Genomic DNA, 20,104 nt, shown 5'->3' with positions numbered 1-20,104 from the left:
GCCTCTGCTCTCCCAGGTTCAGCTGAAGGGGATCGTGGAGTGGAGCGGGCGAGAGGAAGGGATTAATGAAGTGGGGACCCCAGGAGCAGCCTCCTTGCAGAGGGAAAATTGGGAAAATTGCTTCCTGGCTTTTCTTGTCAGTGAGGCAGCTGAGGAACATGCCTGCTGCTCTCTGCCCGGGCAGGAGCAGTGAGGCACCTGGCATTCATTTGCCTTCTTCCATGTTTGCTTGTGAAAATAAAGTCAGGTGAGGAGGAATTTGGGCAGAACTGTCATCTTCATGTGAGAGGCAGCAATGGGAAACTGCTTTTGGTCTGTGGGAACATGCCACCCAAAAAAAAGCAACCTGCCCTCTGTTGTGTCTTCTCCTTTTGTCCCCCTTGCCTTGCATTAAGAACCAGAAAACAGATGATTTTGGCAATCGCTGCGGGCTGTTATTTTAACTGAGGTAATGGTTACCCTGTGCAGGATGAGAGGTCAGGAATAGTCTTGGGACTTCTCCAAGTCCAAAAGGATGGGGAAAGGCTTGTGTGCAGACCTTAGAAATGAGCCCAAGGGCACAGTCTGGCGGATGTTCCAGATTGCTCACTTAAAGCCTTGCTGGAGCGAGCAGGGTGGAAAGGGAGAATCCCTGGGGAATCATCATGGGTGGGTGGGAGTGGGGAGATGGGAATCTTCTACACCACGTTTAGTCTTGGAGAGATTTTCTCCTGCCATGGTCTCCACATGCCAGTGAACTAAAGCTTTAATCTGTCCACAGATCCTCCTGGTCCTGCCTCCGCTTTTCTGGGGTCATCTGCAGAGTTTTATATGGCATTACATTTCTTTCCTCCCAACAAATTCCCTGGCATTTTGCTGCTACACGTCTGTTCTTCTGCTGGTGGTGTTTGCAGAAAAAATGACCAAATCTCAGCTAGCAGCCTGGGCAGAGACCTGGGAAGTCAGTGAAAGGCTTTATGGCTGTTTGCAGGGTAAACCCCCTCACCCTGCACTTACAACTTCCTCCCAGGACTGCTATTTGTGGCTCCAGTGATAAACTAGTCCTGCTGTTGCTGAGTGGAGGATTCTGAACTAATGGTGCTTCTGCTCCCAGGGTTTACCATTTGGAAGATACTTTATTGCTATCTTGTGACATTTCCCTGCACTTTTATGCTCATTTATATAACTGATTTCTTTGATTTATGGCAGGGTTTCTTCATGTATAACAATGTCATAAATTGCACAGCCCTCCTTTAAGTGGTTATGAATGTGAGATATTCAGTAAACTATGGTATGGGGGAAAGGGTGGATGCCTTTTCAAGAGGCTTTTGACCCCAATCCCAAATAAAATAACCTGTTCTTCAAAAGAAATCAGAAGCAAGCATCAAAATAAGTTAGCATAGTCTGTTTCTTGACTAGGCAGCTTGTTGTGGGGTTTTTTAGTGCAAAATATAAGTTATTCATATAGATAAAAGAATGCATGAGGCCAAACCCACAGAGTGGTGATGTGTGTGGGGTGATCTCTGGAGCTTTGTTATCCAAGATGTGCAGAGGCTTTCAGAGAAGCAGCAAATTAATGTTTCTCTTTCAATGAACCTTTTTCTTCCCTTTCTGTTGGTAAACCTGCTATTTCAGATGTTGCTATTTTTTAAGACCCTCAAACAAGCTCATATTTCCAAGGAGTGTTCAGTGGCCATCAGGGACCCAAAGCCTATCAAAGGCACTGGTCAGGCCTGTGAAATAAAGACCTTGGGTTTTGATTGTGTTGGCATCTTGCTTTGTAGAGGAACAGAAACAGCACATTTAAAAATTACTTTCTCAGTTCAGCTGTCAGAGAAGCTTTCTGTTGACCTTTACAAATTGATACCGTCACAATCAATGGACAGAAGTTTAAGGGCAGTCTCTGGGGTGGGGAGGCGGGAATGAACCCAAACATTTATAAAATATATATGGAGTGTGTTTTAAAAAGCCCAAGAGAAATAACAGCAAGTATTAGAAGGGAGTATATTTGAACAAACTGTTTCATAAAGAATTTATAATACCTGGTTAAGTATGGTTAGTTAAAACTTAGCTATTGCGATGATTTTTGAAAGTATATGAAACTAAAAATAAATAAATGTGCCTTAGGTTGGTGCAGTGCAGCAATAGGTGGGTGAGGGAAGCAATTAGAGATGTTGAAGTTGCTTTGGAGATTCAGCTGGAGGGAAACTGTGTTTGAGGTGCAGCATGGACTCCCCCATGCTCTCTCTGGCCTTGGGAGGCGAAACCATTTACAAAGGCTCAGGAGGAATTGTGTGAAGAGGGAAGAGCCAGTCTGTGATTTCAGCTGCTGCCTTGCTAGTTCCTAAAGAATCTGTGAGACGCACTGAGAAGCTCCTCAAACACAAGCACGCAGTCCTCCCCTCCCAGGTAAAACAGGCAGAAGCTTCAGTGCTGCAGGAGCTTGCCCTGAATATTCTGCTCATGTACAGAGAGGTTATCAGCACACCAGGGACAGGCTGTGCAGAAGAGGCTGCCTCCACACTGGGGCTGCATGTTCGTATGCACAGCATATAGAACAAAAAAAAAAAAAGGCTCTTGCCTAGACTTTATGTACTGAAAGTTTGTTTTTCCTGTCTCTAAACTGCTATCTGAAAGCACCTGTTTTAATAAAACACATGGGGTTTATTACTTAATGCAGCCATGGGCAATTAGGCAAATAGAATCTTTGGTGTAAGGAAGTCTTGTGTAAGAGAGCACATTAATTCTTTGACTTGATGACCATAGCATATACGATCCTTACAGACTCCAGGACATGGTCTCTGTTCCTAGCCCAGAGTATTTTGGCTCTAGATGAGGTGTGGCATCCACCTGGGGGTCCAGAGAACCTCAGCACAGCCCCTGCCTTCCCCTCATCTGCAGTACTTCCAAGTCTAAGTAATTACCATTTCAGCTGTCTTACGTGAGCTGGATTCTCCTGCCTGCTTGACAAGGTTATCGTGTTGCTTGAGAACCTGTTATTTTCATTAATGAAAAATAAACTGCATTCAGTCTCAGCTTAATAGATGTGTGGGTATTGGCTCAAATAGGGTGTTTCTGTCATCACGTTCTCCTGCATTGCACAGTCACCTTGAAGCACTTGTGCAAAGCAGCTTCCAAAGTGTTGGCTCTGTTTTTGCCTGGTAGTGGGGACACCCAAACACTGTCTTGACCATTTCAGTTGTGTCCCATGTGATACTGGTTTTCTTTTAACTCCCAAGTGTTTTTCCAGGCACTGTTTCAGTCCCCCTGCAGTTTTGCCTCGTCGGGTTGCCAGAAGTTGGGAAGGTTGTTCTTTTCTTTAGGCGTTGAAATTTCACAGTCACTTTAATCATTTTATTAGGTGGTATTTGGGTTATGTGATAATTACTAATGTAATGCAAGGAAGATTTCTGTGGGCGATCCTGGGGAAATACCTTTTACATGTCACAAGTGGCTTGTGCTTAAGCTGTAATGAGGCGCCTCTTGCTGTGTGCTTTAGTGGTGACTAATTACCCATGGTACAGTAGAGACATAAAAGCACCTGTCCCACCCACCCGCTCCGAGCTGCATCTCTTACATAAGTGATGCTTAAATACTAGTAAGGGGGATCTGAGGGCTTTGTGAGCATCTTGCCAATCTATTTTCAGTGTTGTGCAGGCAGCGAGGGCTGCAATCCCGTTCCCCTCGCAGCGGCTGTCAGCACTCCCGCCGGATCTCCCATCCTGAATGAATGCGCTCCCCTGCGCACGCACAAACTCCGAGTGTTTGCACAGTGTTAATTAAAATGCATTTAAGTTGAGTGAGTGCTCGTGGTATTTGGGGGCCCTCTGGGGAAGGCAGAAGCAGGGAGGGAGGCAGACAGGCCTGCGGCTGTCGGGAGCTGTGGGAGTCCCGGCGGAGCGGCAGGAGCTGCCGGGGAACGCAGCCACCACCACAGCACCAGGGCAGTGCTCTGTGCCAGCTGAGCACCCCTGGAGACCACTGCCAGGGGAAAGAGCCCTTTGTGTCCCACCAAAGCAGCCTGCTTTGGGAGCTGGGAAATTATTTTGGTCCTCCCTCACAGCAGATCTTACTTGCTTGCCATCCCTTGCCAAATTGATTTTTGTTGAAGGTGCAAAAGACCAGACCAAGCGTCCGGTTCCCCTGTGCTCCCACCTGCACCCCCCTGGTGCTCGTGGGTTCATGCTCCATCGTCTTCCCTCCACTTCTTCCCTTGGCATTGACAAAAACAATCCAAATCCTTCTCACTGCTGGGACCTGTAGAGATTCCCACCACTTTGCCCTGGTAGGGAGCCAGGGTATGCCGTGACACAAGGATAGAGGGAAACGGGCTGCCACTGCTGCTGCACTGGAGCAGGACTTCAGAAGAGAGAGGGCTGGGAAACAGGGAGAGCAGTATTTGGACACTCTTAGACCTTCAGTTTGGCACTAGGAGGAACACGTGGCCTTGCATTACAGTCATTTATCTGCGGGCTTATTAGTCTTAGAAGGTATTGGTGATGGTCTGAATTTTGGTTCATGTTATTAAGGGTTAATGAAACACTTAATCTTGGGTGCTGCACTCAAGTGCCCAACTACTGCAGGAAGAGTTAGTCCGTAATGTTCTTCAGCAGCAACAGGGAGGATGATTCCTCTACGTGGTGGCTTGGAGCAGCAATGTTTGCATGGACTAACTCTCACTCTGGAGTGGATTTCCTTGGAGAGGAAGCATAGGTCAGGTGGAAAAGGGAAGCTGGTGATATTTCTTTTGTACTGGGAGGCCCACTTAGGAGCCCATAATGGGAGCCTGGTAAAAAGAGAAGAAGCTGGAGGACAGTGGAGACCGGTGTTGTATTTCAGAGCTGCTTGAAAATGATTTTGTTGTCTCAAAATGTGGCCTTACCTGAGCTAAGCCAGGGGCTGGGAGCAGAGACCACTCAATGTTCTTAGATAATGTCTGCTAATTGCTTGTTTCGGTTATGTACTTCATTGGGAAGTAGCTTGCAATTGCTGAAGATATTTTTATAAACTAAGTTATTTTTTGCATCTGGTATGAAAACCCCACAGTCTTCCTAAGCTACCCCTCTGCATTACTGGCTGTAAAAAAAAAAAGCTTTAATTTTAAATGTTTTCTTATCACAACATGCGTGCTGGTAATTTGCCAGTTTGACCACTGGAGCCACAAGCATCTCCTCAAAGCCATCCTGATGGGAGTGGTGGTGAGCAGCATGGTGCCACGTGTCACCCCCATGTCACCTCCATCCGTTGGCTTCCCCACCAGCTTGGAGGCTTATCTGCTGCCTCCTTGTCAGAGTGAGTGCTTCCAGATTCACAGCAAGACCTCAAGGAGAGACAGATGATAGAGCAGATGGTAGATGACTAATTTGGCAAAGTTAGATGAGTGGAAATTGTTTGCTTTAATTGCTTGTCAAGTCCAGTACCTACATTATAGTTAAGAAGTGACTATTTACCCTCAAACAAAACAAAATGTGGAAATGAGGGGGGTGTGTATGTGTGTCATGAAGAGGAGGGAGAAAAAGTGCAGAAGTACACAGAGAAAAAAATTTGGTACTAAGGCTTGAGGCAGAAGAACTATTGTTAAAACTTCTTGTATTCATTTCTGCCTTTTTTCAGTGGTAGCTGTGTGATACAGGTCCTGCATAACATTATTCCTATTTATTCCTTTCCAGCTGCTGTGCCGTAATATAGATGTGACATAACTAAAAGAGAAACAATGCTGGAAATACTGGCATAAAACAAGCTGGTGATGAAGGCTTGACGTGGTCAGTACAAGTGAATATCCGTGAAATGTCGCTGTATAAATCTGGTCAACGTTTTGATGGTGTCTTTGGTTGGTATGAACAGAAAGGCACATCAGTAAAATATGCTGTGTACCATCCACCAAAGGGATTTGGAGAGTTTGGCACAAGGAGTAGGTTCCATCAGCTCAGAAAAGCATTATCACACATAACTAATCCTTCTTGATGGAGTCGCAATCACTGTGGGTCTCTACTGTGCCCAGTTGTTTCTGTTCATCAAATTGGGAATGAGCTTCCATTTGTTGGTGGCACATGATCAGCCTCTCTTGAAGGTGGGACCAGGCTGGTAACACACATCCTTGCAACTTCTCTGAAGTGCTGGAAAGCTTTTCAAAGGCATATGAAATGATATTTGAGATTTTAGTGACCAGATTTCAAGAAATGAATGCTTTTGGTCCCTGGTACTATCCAACACAGGGACCACGTTGGATAAGAAGAAATGCTATGGGGAAAGTGTTGGTACTGCCTGTACTGTGTCACCTCATCCCAGTGACACCCTGACGGGCTGGGCAGCAGCTGGGTGGCCATGCTGAGCTCCTCTTGTGGCCATGTGGCTGTCCAGGGGTTCGTGGCACTCGGGTTGATTGCATGCAACTGGATTCAAATGGGATGATAATTTTCTAGTGTAGAGCAGACCTTGCGGAAGGAAAACACTTGTGCCAGCTGAGCTTTTAATTAGGAGTACAGAGAAAATTATGCTCTCCTTCATTACAGTCTCCCACCTAGGGAAAGAAAGCCTCCAATTCTAAAGCACTTCCAAACCACTGGGAGAATGGCTGGTGACCTCCAGGAGTGTTTTGCCTTCTCACGGGAAACATCTGCAAGGCTGTAAGTGCAGACAGCCCTCGCTTCATTAGGACGTGCCTAATTGCAAGAAAATTCAGGGCTTTTGCAGCTCATTCAAGGAGAACTGTAAATAATAATGAAGGGATTAAAAGTGTGTTTCCCCTTCCTGTGTGCCTATGTGACAGGGTGCCCAGGCTGTTTGCTTAGAGTGTGAAGCAGAAAGAAGTGAATGGGGATTGCTGGTAATTAGTTGTTCCTTAAGGGGCTCGAGTATTCCCCCCATCTGGGGGTCTTAACAAATTGCCACGAGTGTTTGCAATTATTAATAAACAGTTCTGTTAGCTGCCTTTCAAGAAGCCCTGATAATGGTGCTGTCTGTAAAAACACAGCTAATTAAGTAAACAAGTGGGAAGTATGGGAGAATGTGTTAGAAAGAGATGATGACTGTTGTTGGGCTCATCTTTTATGGGGAGAAGGAACCTGTGATTATCCTTTCTATAAAGACATTCCTCAAACCAGTAAGTCCAAGAATTTAAGCCTCCCTTTGAGTTTTTGGCCCACTTGACAAACTGATTGACAAAGGGAGGTTGTGCTGCCTTCAGGCAGAGGCTGGTGCAGGGCAAAGGCACTGCTCTCCTGCATCCTTGCCAAAGAGATGATAATAAATGTTTTATGATTCAGAGGAAAAATGTTCAGATGCTTGAGATAACAGCCTCGGAGTTCGAGACAAGGATGCCTCATCACTGCTTCTTTGAGTGTGCATTAGGAGAGGAGTGAGACACTGGGAATTCAGGTGGGGGTGACCGTGGTGGAGATAATGGATTCCACTCTTCTTTAGTACTCCAGATGTAGGCTGATCTGGAAAGGGGTTGAAAAAGAAATGATCTCCTTCCAAAAGTTGAGCTGGGAGGATTATAAAATCCATTAGTAGTAGAAGGAGCAGAACTAGATGGAGGCAAGTGTGATTTCTTAATTTAACATATAGATTTATCATCAACAGAGCAGAGCAAAATAATGGGCTGAAAAGCAGAATCTAATGGACATTTTTAAATGTCTCTATTATTTGCCACCCTTAAGTGAGCATTTGAATGATTTGGCTATTTTATGAAAAAAATGTCAATGGAAAATTAATTTCCAAGTCATGTGCATGAATATTGATGAAAAATATCATTTCAATACAGAGGATTATTACTGTTGTAATTGGGACCATTAGAAGCTGAAACTGTCACTTGAGGTAGCTGGTAATAAGTAAACAACTGACTGTGAAGTGTGAATGTGTGAGTAATGCTTGAAATCCACTTTTGTGATGACTAAGCAGTGCTCTGCTCCAGCACCCACCCAAAATCCCCCATGACTGGGGTGCAGGTGAGAAGTGGCCACTGCCTTGTTGCCGTCACTGCTGGTTTGGGATTTCCCAGATGGAAGAGGCATGTCCTTGAGCTTTGGGACAACCTTAGTGGGTGACTCTGCACATGAGCACTCTGTGAGGTTTGTTGTCAGAATGTGGGAAGAGCAGGAATGGCTGAGCACATTTAGGTGGAGAGATGGATTTGAGGGCTTGGTGGCGTGTCAGACTGGAGCTTCCCCCACAAACTTGGGCAAAACGCAGGGGAAGTCTGATTTTCCTGGGTGTGCACTGGAAGAGCACTGGAGGGTTTCCCTCATGGAGGTGCCCCTGTGAGGCCTCCCCTGAGCAAGGCAGAGTACGTGACCAGAGATGCTCAATAACGAGAGCAGCTTCACACTGGAGGCACATCTAAAGCTGCTCCTCTTTGCCCTGTGTCAGAGACAGGGAGTATTTTTTTATTAACCAGCACAGGTTCTGCTGCAGGAAGAGTTAAAGCACACATTCTTGATGCTTACCTGTTTCTGGGGCTCTGTAAGATTACACATCTAACAATATACAACAACGTGCTTTGAAGGGGCTTCATGAAATACAGATTATGATGGTTTTGCATGGCGTGACAAGGAAATACATTTTGTTGTGCTTGTGTTTATGCCTGTACACAGCTGGAACATCCCTGCAAATACATATTATTTTGGCACTTAATTTTAAAGGGCTGCTACAACACATAGATGCCTGTTGCTGTTCCAGGAGAGGAGCAGGAGGTGAGTGGGATATGTTCCTGCTCTGTGTTTGCTCAGGGACAGAGGGACTGGGATTCTTGTGTGACTCCTACTCAGCTCCCACTTCACACACAGTTACTTCAGTGCTTTTTAACTACTTTGGCAAATCAGACCCAGAACAATTATTTCTGCCCTGCAGTGGCTGGGAATTGCCTCATATGGCTAAAAACGGGGCATAAAACTTTTAAAGTCAGAGTTCACAGCCTGCTTTCTGGCCCGTGTCCCTCCCAAGTTTGGCTCCCTGGTCTCAGTAGGCCAACAGGAGCACCTTTGTGATTGTCCATGGCGGCAGCATTTCTCTCTCATGGCAGGAATGCTTTTTTACCCCTTTAGCTGTTATTTGCCTTGAAAAACCTGCCAAGAGCATATTTTATCTCTCTGTTTTAAAGGATTCTCTGCAAAGGGTTGGAGGTACTGTCCTAGCCCTTCCTCCAGCAAGTGAAGGACCTAACCTGCTCTTCTTAAACACTGGCATAGTTTCCTCTTTTGTATTTTAAATGTGACATAATTATTAGGTGCATCAAAAGCATACATTGCAAAGCTGAGACGGAGAGATTAGTGACTTATTGTAACAATGGATTATTAATGATCCATGATTATGCCCACATTTGCTTTGTGACTTCAGCTTGTTGTGCAGGTCAGAGCTCTCTCCTGCTCTGAGTTCTGTTTCTGCATCAGCTTGCACTGCTGGTTGGGTACCAATGGAAAGAAAATGTGCACTTCTGTACCCCTCAATTGATGTAGGATAATCACTTTTGGTGTGTGACTTGATTTGAGGCAATCTGTGACCAATTTTTTGTGGAAGGAAACTTCTCTTTTTAAGACGGACATTAAGTGCTTGGAATTGCTATGAGACAAATTTAAAGGATCAGCATGATTTATTCTAAATTAGCTTTAAAGGTTTGTTTGGGTTTTTTTTTTAATCCAAAAGAATTGATTACTAGCCATATCAAAAACTGGCAGAATTAATCTCAGTCAAATAAAACTCATGGCCCTGGTTCACATCTGGGCTGGCTTCACCCCTGCCGAATCCTCTTGCAAGAGCAGGCTCCAGGTGTTTCTGCCTCCTCACAGCAAACAAATGGCTGCATTAGATTTCAGGAGACGTTTAATGGGCGTGCAACTTGGAATATCAGTGTTGCAGTATATAGCTTTATTAGCTGAGCTGCAGGAATTGTTTTCTGAGCTGTGTTGGTCCTTAGCACGGATTGCAGAATGGAACGGAACGTATTTATTAGTCCTTGGGAGCCTTAAGACAGAATAATACTTACCTGGCTGGAAATATGATCAGTCTTGTAATGGATACTGCTGTATTTAAGAAAGGAGCACACAAACCCATTTTGTAACTGCTAAGCAAGAATTTTTAGGTGCCCTGGCAGGCATAGGGATGTGTCTCCCCAAAGAGTTAGCACACAAGGGCAGGTCTCGAGGGTTTTCTGAATAAAACTGTGTACATGAGCTAGGACAGGGCTTTGCATTTCAAAAAGAAAGGTGTGCCTTCTCCTAGTTGCAGTGCTTAATCATTCCAGTGTTGCCAGTCCACCAGAGCTAAGCGAGGTCTCAATATGAACATGTCTTTCCATCTCCCAAAATAGCTGTTAAAAATATTATGAATAAAATTGTGTTTAGGTATGATTTACTCTAAGTGCTAAGGTTTTAGCATTTTAGAAAATCTAAAAATTGGAATGTTCATGCTTTTAAGTTAAGCCTCAAAATGAGGTGGCAACTTCTATTTTAAAACCTGAGCAAACCAAGCAGTTCTGTTTTTCTTCAGAATGATGAAGAAATGAATAATGAACATAGGTCAAATATTTCAAAATTTTAACTGTAGCAAGAACATTGAGATTTTACCAGATCATAGAAAGAAATAATATTCCAGCATTTCCTATGGTGGGTAGACCCAATGCCTATTCAGAGAGCAGCTCTTGCAGTGCCTGTTCAGCTTTGGTCCATGCCCTTTAGCTCCTGGAAACACAACCCAAAAATGATCTGATCAACCCTTCACACTGAATAGTTTGTGATGAAATGAGCCCATGGGAGCCATGGCTCGGCAGGAACTTCTACTACCATTTTTGGGGCAGAGGGAGTTTCCTTAGGAAAAAAACTTTGAGCAGGTCATGGGCTTTTGGCTGCCTCCTGAAGCCCTTTGCTAAGAGGCTGCTGAAAGCTCGAATTGCCCCAGCACAAGAGCAAATAATTCTGCAGCAGAGAGACCAAGAGGGAGAAGAGATTAGAATTGTTCCCATTTCTAGTGAGGAAAAAAAAAAAAGTGGGGGGGGAAGTGGGTATAGTAAATAAACAGTCAATAATTGTAATACTCTGAAATTTAATTACTTTTGGTATTTATAAAAAGGACCTGCATCATTCAAAAGAGTATGTTTTAGCCAATTTTACTGATTATGCCTCCAGTCCTGGAGAGTTTTGTTTGTATTGATCTGATCCAGAAGTGGGATTGGCTGCAGAAATGCTATTCTTGTCAGGCTCCTGTTTTGCATAATATAATGCCCTTTTAAAAAGTTTAGATATACCCAGATTAATTTGCTGACCAATAAGAGCAACCCACAAGCTGTTGATTAAGAGGAAAAATAAGTGCACTGAAACAGACAAACCAAAACCAGCCCAGCCCCACACTTGACCATTTAAGCAGCATCGCTGTCCGAGCAGGCTGAGCAATGTGTGAAAAGCTGATCCTGTAAAATGCTGCTTCTGTATTTGTTTCACTCTTTTTTTTTTTTTTTTTTTTTTTGTCATTGCATGATGACAGCAGGCTGATGCCCTGAGCTGAGCTGGGAATCTGGGGTGGCTTTTAACTGGGCTTCAAAATGTAGAACAGAGTGGTGTAATATTAAAGAGTGTCCTTTGGAAACTGTATTAAGATGGTGTTTCCTGACATATCTTTGCTGTGCATTCAGCCTGGGGACTTGTGGAAAGACAATGTGCTTTTTGCTGTTGTTTTTCTCCTATTTAATTGCTTAAAGCTGGGATGAGCTGGGGTCTTAAGGAAAGTGATAGGGAAAACAATGTTGGGTGTAAATCTTCTGCTCGGGTTGCTCTTGGCTTGTCCAAAATACTATTCAGAATAGGGAAAATATTGAATTATCTAGGTCAGCTTGGATGCACAGGTCTCTCCAGCCTTGTGTCTCTCAGCCCATGATGGGAGTGGCTCTGCCCAGTGTCTGATTCTGTCACTGGTGGAACTGGTGGGGGTTTGCTGAGGCCTGGGTTTGACCCTTTGGCTGCTGGGGTCAGTCTGCTTGGCCTTTTTCCTGCATTTCTGCCTTTTCAGCTTTTCTGCATTTGGTGGTAAATACCACAACTTCAGCCCATTTGGTGAGAGGTGTTTAAATTGCTGAGATGATCACAGGCTGTATTTCTACGTTCCTGTCTCTGCTGCTGGTATTCAAGCAGGACTTGTGTGACCCAGCCCTGTGAATCATTACAGATTTTTGTTTCAACTCCCTGTATCACTGTGTACAGACTTTATTGTGCTCCAGTGCCCCTTTTCCACAGTGGCCTGATGGATTGTGCTGTGGTTTTTTGCAGTGTGTGCTGGCACTGAGAACAAGCTGAGCTCCCTGTCTGACCTGGAGCAGCAGTACCGGGCCCTGCGCAAGTACTATGAGAACTGTGAGGTGGTGATGGGCAACCTGGAGATCACCAGCATCGAGCACAACAGAGACCTCTCCTTCCTGAGGGTAAGCAGGCTGCTGTTCTCCTTTCCTCCTCCTTCCTCCCTCCTTCCCTCTGCTTCTTTTTGGGGGAGCAGCGATAGGCGCTGGGCTGGAAAAGACCAGACTTCTCTCCCACTAGCTCTGCTGTGATGGAAGAGGATGATAACATGCCAGGGATGTGCAGAGAGCAAGAGCAATGTCATTGCTGTGACAGGTGCTCTGAGTGTGAGTCATTTAGATTTCTCCAGGACGTGGGGGAGAGAGCTGTGCCACTGGAAGGTGACATCTCAAAGGTCTCTCATTTGTGTTCCCCCAGGGCAGGTTAGGTGGGGTTTAGGAAGGTCAGAGAATCATGCAGATAAGCACTGGAGGACTGGCAAAGCTAATCCTAATAAAATGCTAGATATGGACTGATTTATAGACTAAGCAAGGGAAGAACTCTGGGCAATGTTTGTGGAGCATTTAAGAGAAAGACAAAAAGTGATTGCTGAATCAACATGAAACCTCCTTTGGGTATGAGACTGGAGCTATGAGCCTAACAATCTCCAGCATCTAGGGGAAGTCTGTGATAGATGGAGGCTCTGCTGCTGTTGGGGAGCCTGGGTTGTGCATTTCCTCAGTCCTCTTTGCATCATATTTTGGATTTGTGAAGGAACATTCCAGTGTGGTTTGCAGATACCCTGTTGCCATGCTGGAGAGAGAAAGGTGAACACCAAGTTCAAAGAATTTAAGCCTGTCGTTATTTGGTGTTTCCCATTCTTTATGTTTAAAGAAATATCCCCCTAAAGGAGTGATCCAGGTGGGCATCTGAGGATGCTGCAGGTGATGTGGCTGTAATATGGAAGGTAGGTCTGAGGGCTAGGGCAGAAAAAGCAGCCTGTGCCAGTGTGGTTGCAGTCTGTGCTGTGATTGTACTCTCCATGACACAGATAAGGTTTACACGGCTCATACTGCTCACCTCTTAAAAATGTTGCTGTCATGTTGCAGGATGTGTATCTGCGTGTCAGTGGCACGTTCACATGGCAGGAGTGGTGGAGTTTAAATCTGGCAGCAGGAAGAGGCAGTGGGAGGCAGCCCCAGCTGGTTGGGTTACACTCACTCGTTCCCTGTGCTGGGTCTCGGGTGAGCTGAGTGCTCAATTCCAGTCTGTAAAACTGTGACCTTTCCACCACAGTTTCTAGCAAAGGCAAAGCCAAGCGGCGTGTTTAGCACCGCTTCACATGGAATTTGTTGGGGGTTTCACAGCCTTGTCACTCCATACATTGGTGTATATTTACTCAACGTCTACACCAGGCTGCTGAAAGATCTGTGAGCAAAATTCAGCTACCAGACATGTCTGGTGTAAAGTTTGGGGTGCTAATTGCACTCAGACTAACAGATTGCCTGTTAATTTGAGTGACGAGTGCCTCGGAAGTGAATGCTATCCCTACATTTCACAGTTGTGACAGGTGGGGAAAACACATATGCCTTTGCTCTGAAATAGATACAGCCTTGGTGCAGCTGGACCAGCGTTGGACAGGTGGCAGGTCCTCCTCTTGTGAGGGCAGGATCCCTGCTCTGATTGGGGCATCTCTGCAGTTTCAGATGCCTACTGAAACCCCCTGCTTCGAATTCATGGCAGGCAATCCTTCCGCTTCGGCTTTCCTTCCTCCTTCCTCCTGCTGGCAATAGGGAAAGCAAATTACTTGGGAATTAGGAATTAGCGTTCCTCGCAGAGCACTGCCATAAGCAGCTTAAAATATTGGTGGAAAGAAGGCAGTAAAATCATCAAATGAGAGGAAAAGTCCTGTTTGGTAAATGAAGGGGTTTGGTCACCTGTGCTTTTTGGTGACAGCCACTATTGCTTTTTTTATTAGTTTTATTACTTCTCTTACCTGCATCTGCTCCCTCACAGATGTCTCAGCAAAAAAGCAGAACTTGAAACAAAACTCAGCAAACTGGAAGGCCTAGTTAGTATGATAAATTGTAGTCATTAAAGTAGAAAACCAAACAGAAGAGAACATGTTCTCGGAGAGGCAAATAAATAAATAAGTGTTGGCACATTTACGCTGATAATTCGACATTCATTAGTCAGGCAGTATTACTCCTTTTATCATATTAAAAATGGTTTTAATGGCCAAATGAAGGTGGCAGATGGGACATAACTAAGAGAAAGGCTGTTTGTCTCTCTCAGACTTAAACACGGTGAACTCTCCGTGCAACATCACGCTCCTTCAGCCTGCTCCAGTGTTTTAGTCTCTGTTGCAGTAATTGCCCTCTTCCTGCACCAAAACCACTTCAGGTGGATGCTGGTGCAGCCCTGGGTTGTCTGTGTCCCCAGCTGATGACAACCATGGCCCTGTGTGCCCACCTGCCTTCTCTGCAGTGCTCAGCTTAGCTGGGCAGCTTCTTGCTCCAGGACAGAGGGAAGACCTGGTAAGCTGTAGGCATGGTGAGCCTTTTCATCATGCTGTAATAAACAAATAGCATAAATGAATTGAAGTGAAAAAAACCCATAATTTTATTTACCCGGCGGAGGAACATTAAAAGATCAGCATGCCATCTCACATATTTATTTAGACATTTATTCCCTAAGTAGATTTGCTTTATGTCTATGAGTTAGCTCTCTGGATATCTGCTGATGAAGACTAAAAGGGGCTGTCTGTCACCTGAATGAAGTGCTCAGGCACTTCAGCTTCCAGGCCTGCAGTTCATGAGTAGCTGGATTTCTGTAAGAAGGGATTGCACGTGCCAGTTGTTCCTTTTCCTGCTGCTCTTGTATGTGAGCAGAGCAGGAGGACATATCATCTGTGTTACTTTAATATATATTATTTTGGTTCCTGGTTGTGTTATAGTCTGGGTATTGCCTTCCTGTGAGCAACTGCAGTATGAACTTGTGTTCTGCACGTGCTGCCCTCCAGCTCTGTTCCTGCTGCTTGGAGCTTCCCTGTGCTGTGGCCACAATGGAGTCATGGCAGGGGAAAGGAGAGCTCAGTAGCAGGAAAAATTAACACTAAGCCTGAGCATTGGGTAAGGACAGATATTTGTGACATCTGTCTGACAGCTGGCTTGCTTTGTCCTTCTTCCGAGGCTCAACCTACTCACAGAAAATGCACAAGGGATCATTCAGTTTTTGAAGTCCTACCTCTGCCAGCTCTGGCAGTGAAATGAGGCTGAGGTTAATGCAGCCCATGGCTGCTGCAGTCCCACCTCCCTGTGGCAGCCAAGGCAGGCTCTCCTCTGGCACAGGTGCTGCCAAGAGCTTGATTGAACTGAGCAGGACAAATAATTGGGTGGAAAGCAGTCCCTGAGAGCTGCCTTGTCCCTGTGGGGTGTCCAAGCTCACCCAGGGAGTCAGCAGTGACAGTGGTAAGGGTCAGGCTCCATCTCCCACTGCTTCCCAAGCCACCAGCATGCCTCACCTAATTGCACAGCCAGGCTTCTGCAGTAGGATTTGCTCCGTGAAACCAGATAAGCTGCTGGAGCTGGTGCGTGTCTTGAGTCCCTTCCAGGCGAGAGCTGCGATTTACTTCTCTGCTTTGGACTTCAGAAAAAAAAAAAAAAACCCTTGAGAAAAGCTCAGGTTGTTCACTGGTTCATATTGCAAACAACTGTTTGAAGAACAGAAGGGGGAACCTATTTTAGTTTTGCTTGTCAGAGCTGACAGTTCCTATCGTGGGCTGTACTTATTTCTTAATAACATCTCCATATTCAAATTTCAAAATAATATACACAATTAGTGTATCACATAACAATCTTCTGCAAGTACTTCTGTTAAACACAGTTGGTAAAGGAGAGTTATCTTTGAATAATCCCCTGGCTTTTAGCAATTCACAGTCAGTAAATTGTCTTCTCTTGCCCGGATTTTATTTAACCGATTCAGATTATTTATTTTTAAAGACATGATCAAAGTTCTGTGCTGGTCCCTGCCATAGCTCTCCCAAGTGATTATGAAACTCATTTTTAACCATGATCAACAGTCTTCAAAAATTATCTACCACTGCTTTATGGGTTCTTTTTGCATTCACCTCAGCAGTGCTTGTGTAGCCCCTCCAGCCACACTTGCAGGGCAGCTGTCTGACATTGAACAGGGTGGATGTTTCATGGTAAATATTATATTTATTGCAGAGATGTAGGGCCCTATCTCCCCTCTGTCAGCACTCATGGCCCCATGCTTGGTGAGAACCCCTGCCAGCCCCACCGTAGCCCGTTCCTTACAGTCACATCTGGATTCCTGTGGCAGGTGGGATTTGGCCATTTGGACTTTATGTTCTTTGTTATTGGTTGTGTCTAATGTTTGGAGGAAGTTTTGGTGAAGCAGACCCCTCTGCAGGGCAAGGACTGCCAGAGAGCCAGGAGAAGAGTTTTGTTACCAATGCTGCCTGGCCCCATGGCATTTGGAGCTGTTGCTTGTTAAAAAAACAGAAGTGGGGGGAGGTTTTAAAACATTTTTGGTCTTTTACAGCAAAACAGGGCTAAGCAGACCCTTTTGCAGCTCTGGTGGCAGAGCTGAGAGGAGACGTTGGCACAGAGAGCGTCTGCATCCGAACAGACGTGTCGGGAGGGTGTGCATTGCTTGGCAGAGCAGTGTGATGGTGTGTGTGGCTCCTGAAGGCCTGGCAGCACAGCTCTGCATCCCTTCTGCAGCAAAATGGTATCTGACTGCCCAGCTGACAGGCTTCAGTTCAGCAGAAAGGGCTGTGGAGTTCTGTGCCTGTGAGGAGTTCCCAGAAACAGGCTGTGGGGGTAGCTGTGTCTCTGGGGAGGGGGATTTTCCCCAGAAGTGCTAGGAAAGCATTGCAGTGGAAATTGAGGACATGTATTTTTGTGTTCCTGATTGCCCTCCCAGGACCCTGCCTGTTAGAAAACAAAACATAGACAGCAAAGGTGTGGTGGTCAGAGCTGTGCATGCCACACTGATGCCTTGAGAAGGCTGACCTAGAACAGAGTTAAAGAATAAAGTAGGGATTTATTAAAAGGCCTCAATGGCTCCACCTTGGGCAGCACAAGAGCCCAGCCAGGGCTACACCCAAGATGAACCCAAATGGTCACAAAAATGGACAACTGGTCACGGGGTCTCTCACTTTTATAAGTTCTGGACCATTTGCATATTGGAGTTAATTGTGCAATTACAGCTTTAGGTTATGAAGTCCCATCCTGCTTGTTTTTCTCTCTTCAGTCCACATTATTTATTCTCTTGGACCTGAGATTTGGATCATTTGTCCTTGGTCCCCAGCTGGAGAAGGAATTGTTTTGTCTCCCTACTCTGTGAAGAGAGCTCACCATCCCCTCATATGAAGCTCAGACCCACACACTAAAGCAGCACAGAATCTGAAAATGTAAAAGCTAAAACCTGAGGCATCAACACAAATCTGGGTGGAAAGAGAACACCTCCAACTTGCACTTGAACACAACTGCTGTGCTGGGTGGGTTACAAGAGACCAGTTGCATGCCAGACCATGCCTCTGGCGTGGACAGAATGTTTCACACAGGCTGTGATCAGCTGCCAGCTGTGCTGGGTGAACCTGAGCTGAGTTTAAAGTGAGCTGCATCCCAGACTCAGAGGATGGAGTGGGAGCAAAGGCTCATTGCAGAAAGCATATGTGATACAGCTCTGCTGCTTCAGGAATAAGGCTTCTTCTGCCATTTCACATTGCTTGTGTAGAAATAGCAGCTGAAAATGATCACAGCAGTTTAAACTCTTCTCAGAATGGCTAGGAAGCAAGGAAGGGAATGCCACAGATTTGCATGGTCTTCCAGGCCTGTCCTGTGCTTGGAGCAGGTACCGAAAAGCTGCAGGCACAGTGAGTAGCTGAAAACCAGGCACTGTTGTGGTAACTGGTGTTCTCATGGCCCTCATCCCTTTATATTGACAGATATCACACTTCACATAGTCCCTAACATAGAGTCAACCAGCTCCATCCTGGCCCCACCACACCCAGAGCCCCCCAGCTGCTAGGGAAAAGGCATCCAGCACTTTCTAACCTAAATGTCCTCAGAGGTGTTACATTATTTTTGTGCTGCTGTTGCTTATCCCCCTTGTGTTTTGCTGACTTTCCTGTGCTCTCCCAGTCTCCATTACAGGTGTCTGTAGTTCAGGCATGTCCCTGTAGTTCTGCAGGCTGGCCTTAGCAGCCTCTGTGCCTCCCTTTATGCTCAAAATCCCCTTTTTAGCACTGCCTGTCATGGTTTCAACCCAATTTTGTAGACACAGGATGTGGTGCTGCTCATTTTGTGCCAAAGCCTCTGGTCTAAGCCTCAGGCTGCTGCTGCTGGATTCAGCTTGGTAGCCCAGGGACCCTGCCACACCCTAAAAAGCTGGGTCAATGTACAGTTAATCCTCAAGCTGAGTTTGCCAAGCTGAAACCAAATATATGCTCATTAGCATATATTATTTAGCAATTATTTTTGGTGGCTTGGTATGAAAGGTACATTTGAAGTGGCCAGTTGTGTTTAGGAGGAGAGTTGGTGCTGTGGGAATGCAGAGCTGGAATCTGTGGGAATGCAGGCTCCTGTTTTGGTGCAGCAATGAACTGTGGAGTGAGGATTTGTGTCTGTGCCTGCTGAGTGCTCTGAGGCTCCCCAGGAAGCATTTTTTGGGGGGTGGAAGTTGTTATGGAGGATGGCTGCAGATTTCCAGTACAGCCTGAGTCCAATGGGGACGGCACTGGGCTGCTCCTCACATCCCACCTGCTGCAGGGCTGCCCTTGTGAGTGCTGTAAAGCCACTGAGGCAGCAGCAGCCACATCCCTGTCCACGTCCCCGTGGTTGATTTGCTGTATAAAACTCAGACCATCATCCTCATGGGGTGACGAGTAGGGGGTATCAGTCTGCCCCTTGCTGTGCCATCCCCCCATGAAGGGGCACTTCAGAGGCCCCCCTGCCAGAGCTCTTGGGGGCTTTGGGGATGGATCCCACCATGGGGCTTGTTTTGCCCCTTCTCTGGGTTGGCAGTGGCCAAGAGCTTCCCCAGCTCTCCCACAGCCTTTCTTTCCCTGCGTCTCCTTCGATAAGCAGGAGCATCCTTCAGCTGTATCATGTGTAGAGAGGAGAGGTCAAGATTTGAAGTCCAGGTTGATTAAGGAGTCTCTTTAAATTGTCTTTCAGCATTTTTCATTCAGCTCCTATTGTACAGCAGGCACCCCATCCCCAGCTGCCTGGGAAGCCTGTCTGATTCATGTGCAAGGCAGCAGTAGCCACTCTAGATCAGGAGAGAGATCAAAGGAGCCTGACTTAAATAATTCAGAGTAGCTCAGACCCACACACATGCTCGAGATCAGCAATATCCTTTTCACTCTATTCCATTTGTGTGCCCTTGGTTAGGCAGAGCAGAGCACTGGGGAGGTGATGTGGGGTGGCTGCCCATGCCTGGGGGCTGCACCAGTCCTCCCTGTGGTGTGAGGTGGAAGTCTGTCCTTCTCTCTGGTCCTCTTGAACCTCACAGGCCCCTCTGGCAGCTTTTGGGTCCAGCAGGTGTGGGATGCACGGCATGGGAGTGCTCCTGCTATGCCAGTGTGCCATTGCACAGCACTCCCACCACCTGGCTGGGAAATTATGAGGTGCCAGAGGCTCCAGGACCAAAAACATGCCCAGGTCGTACGGATCACTGCTCCAGGTGGAGTGTTTCCCAGTTTTGCAGAGGTACATGCTGGATGGGTCACGTGTGGAGGATGAAAATACAGACCAGGAGTCAAATATTTAATGTGAACAAAACTCTTTGGATTTGTGGCTCTATCTAGGCTTGTTACTTTTTTAAAAATTAAA

General features: G+C 46.0%; 1 protein-coding gene across 6 annotated transcripts in view; it reads left to right on the top strand.

Moving 5' to 3' along the window:
• The window catches only part of ERBB4 (erb-b2 receptor tyrosine kinase 4), a 582,907-nt gene that overhangs the window by 218,773 nt on the left and 344,030 nt on the right, over positions 1 to 20,104 (top strand). For all 6 annotated transcript variants that reach the window (XM_068196531.1, XM_068196532.1, XM_068196534.1 and 3 more), the window contains exon 2: positions 12,234 to 12,385. In XM_068196531.1, coding sequence (XP_068052632.1) covers positions 12,234 to 12,385 — 152 coding nt within the window. The remainder of the gene's footprint in view (positions 1 to 12,233; positions 12,386 to 20,104) is intronic.

Source organism: Anomalospiza imberbis, chromosome 7, assembly GCF_031753505.1.
Source record: "Anomalospiza imberbis isolate Cuckoo-Finch-1a 21T00152 chromosome 7, ASM3175350v1, whole genome shotgun sequence".
Lineage (NCBI taxonomy): Eukaryota > Metazoa > Chordata > Aves > Passeriformes > Viduidae > Anomalospiza > Anomalospiza imberbis.
Note: the sequence above shows the minus strand (reverse complement) of the source record. Positions and strands in the feature narration are given on the sequence as shown.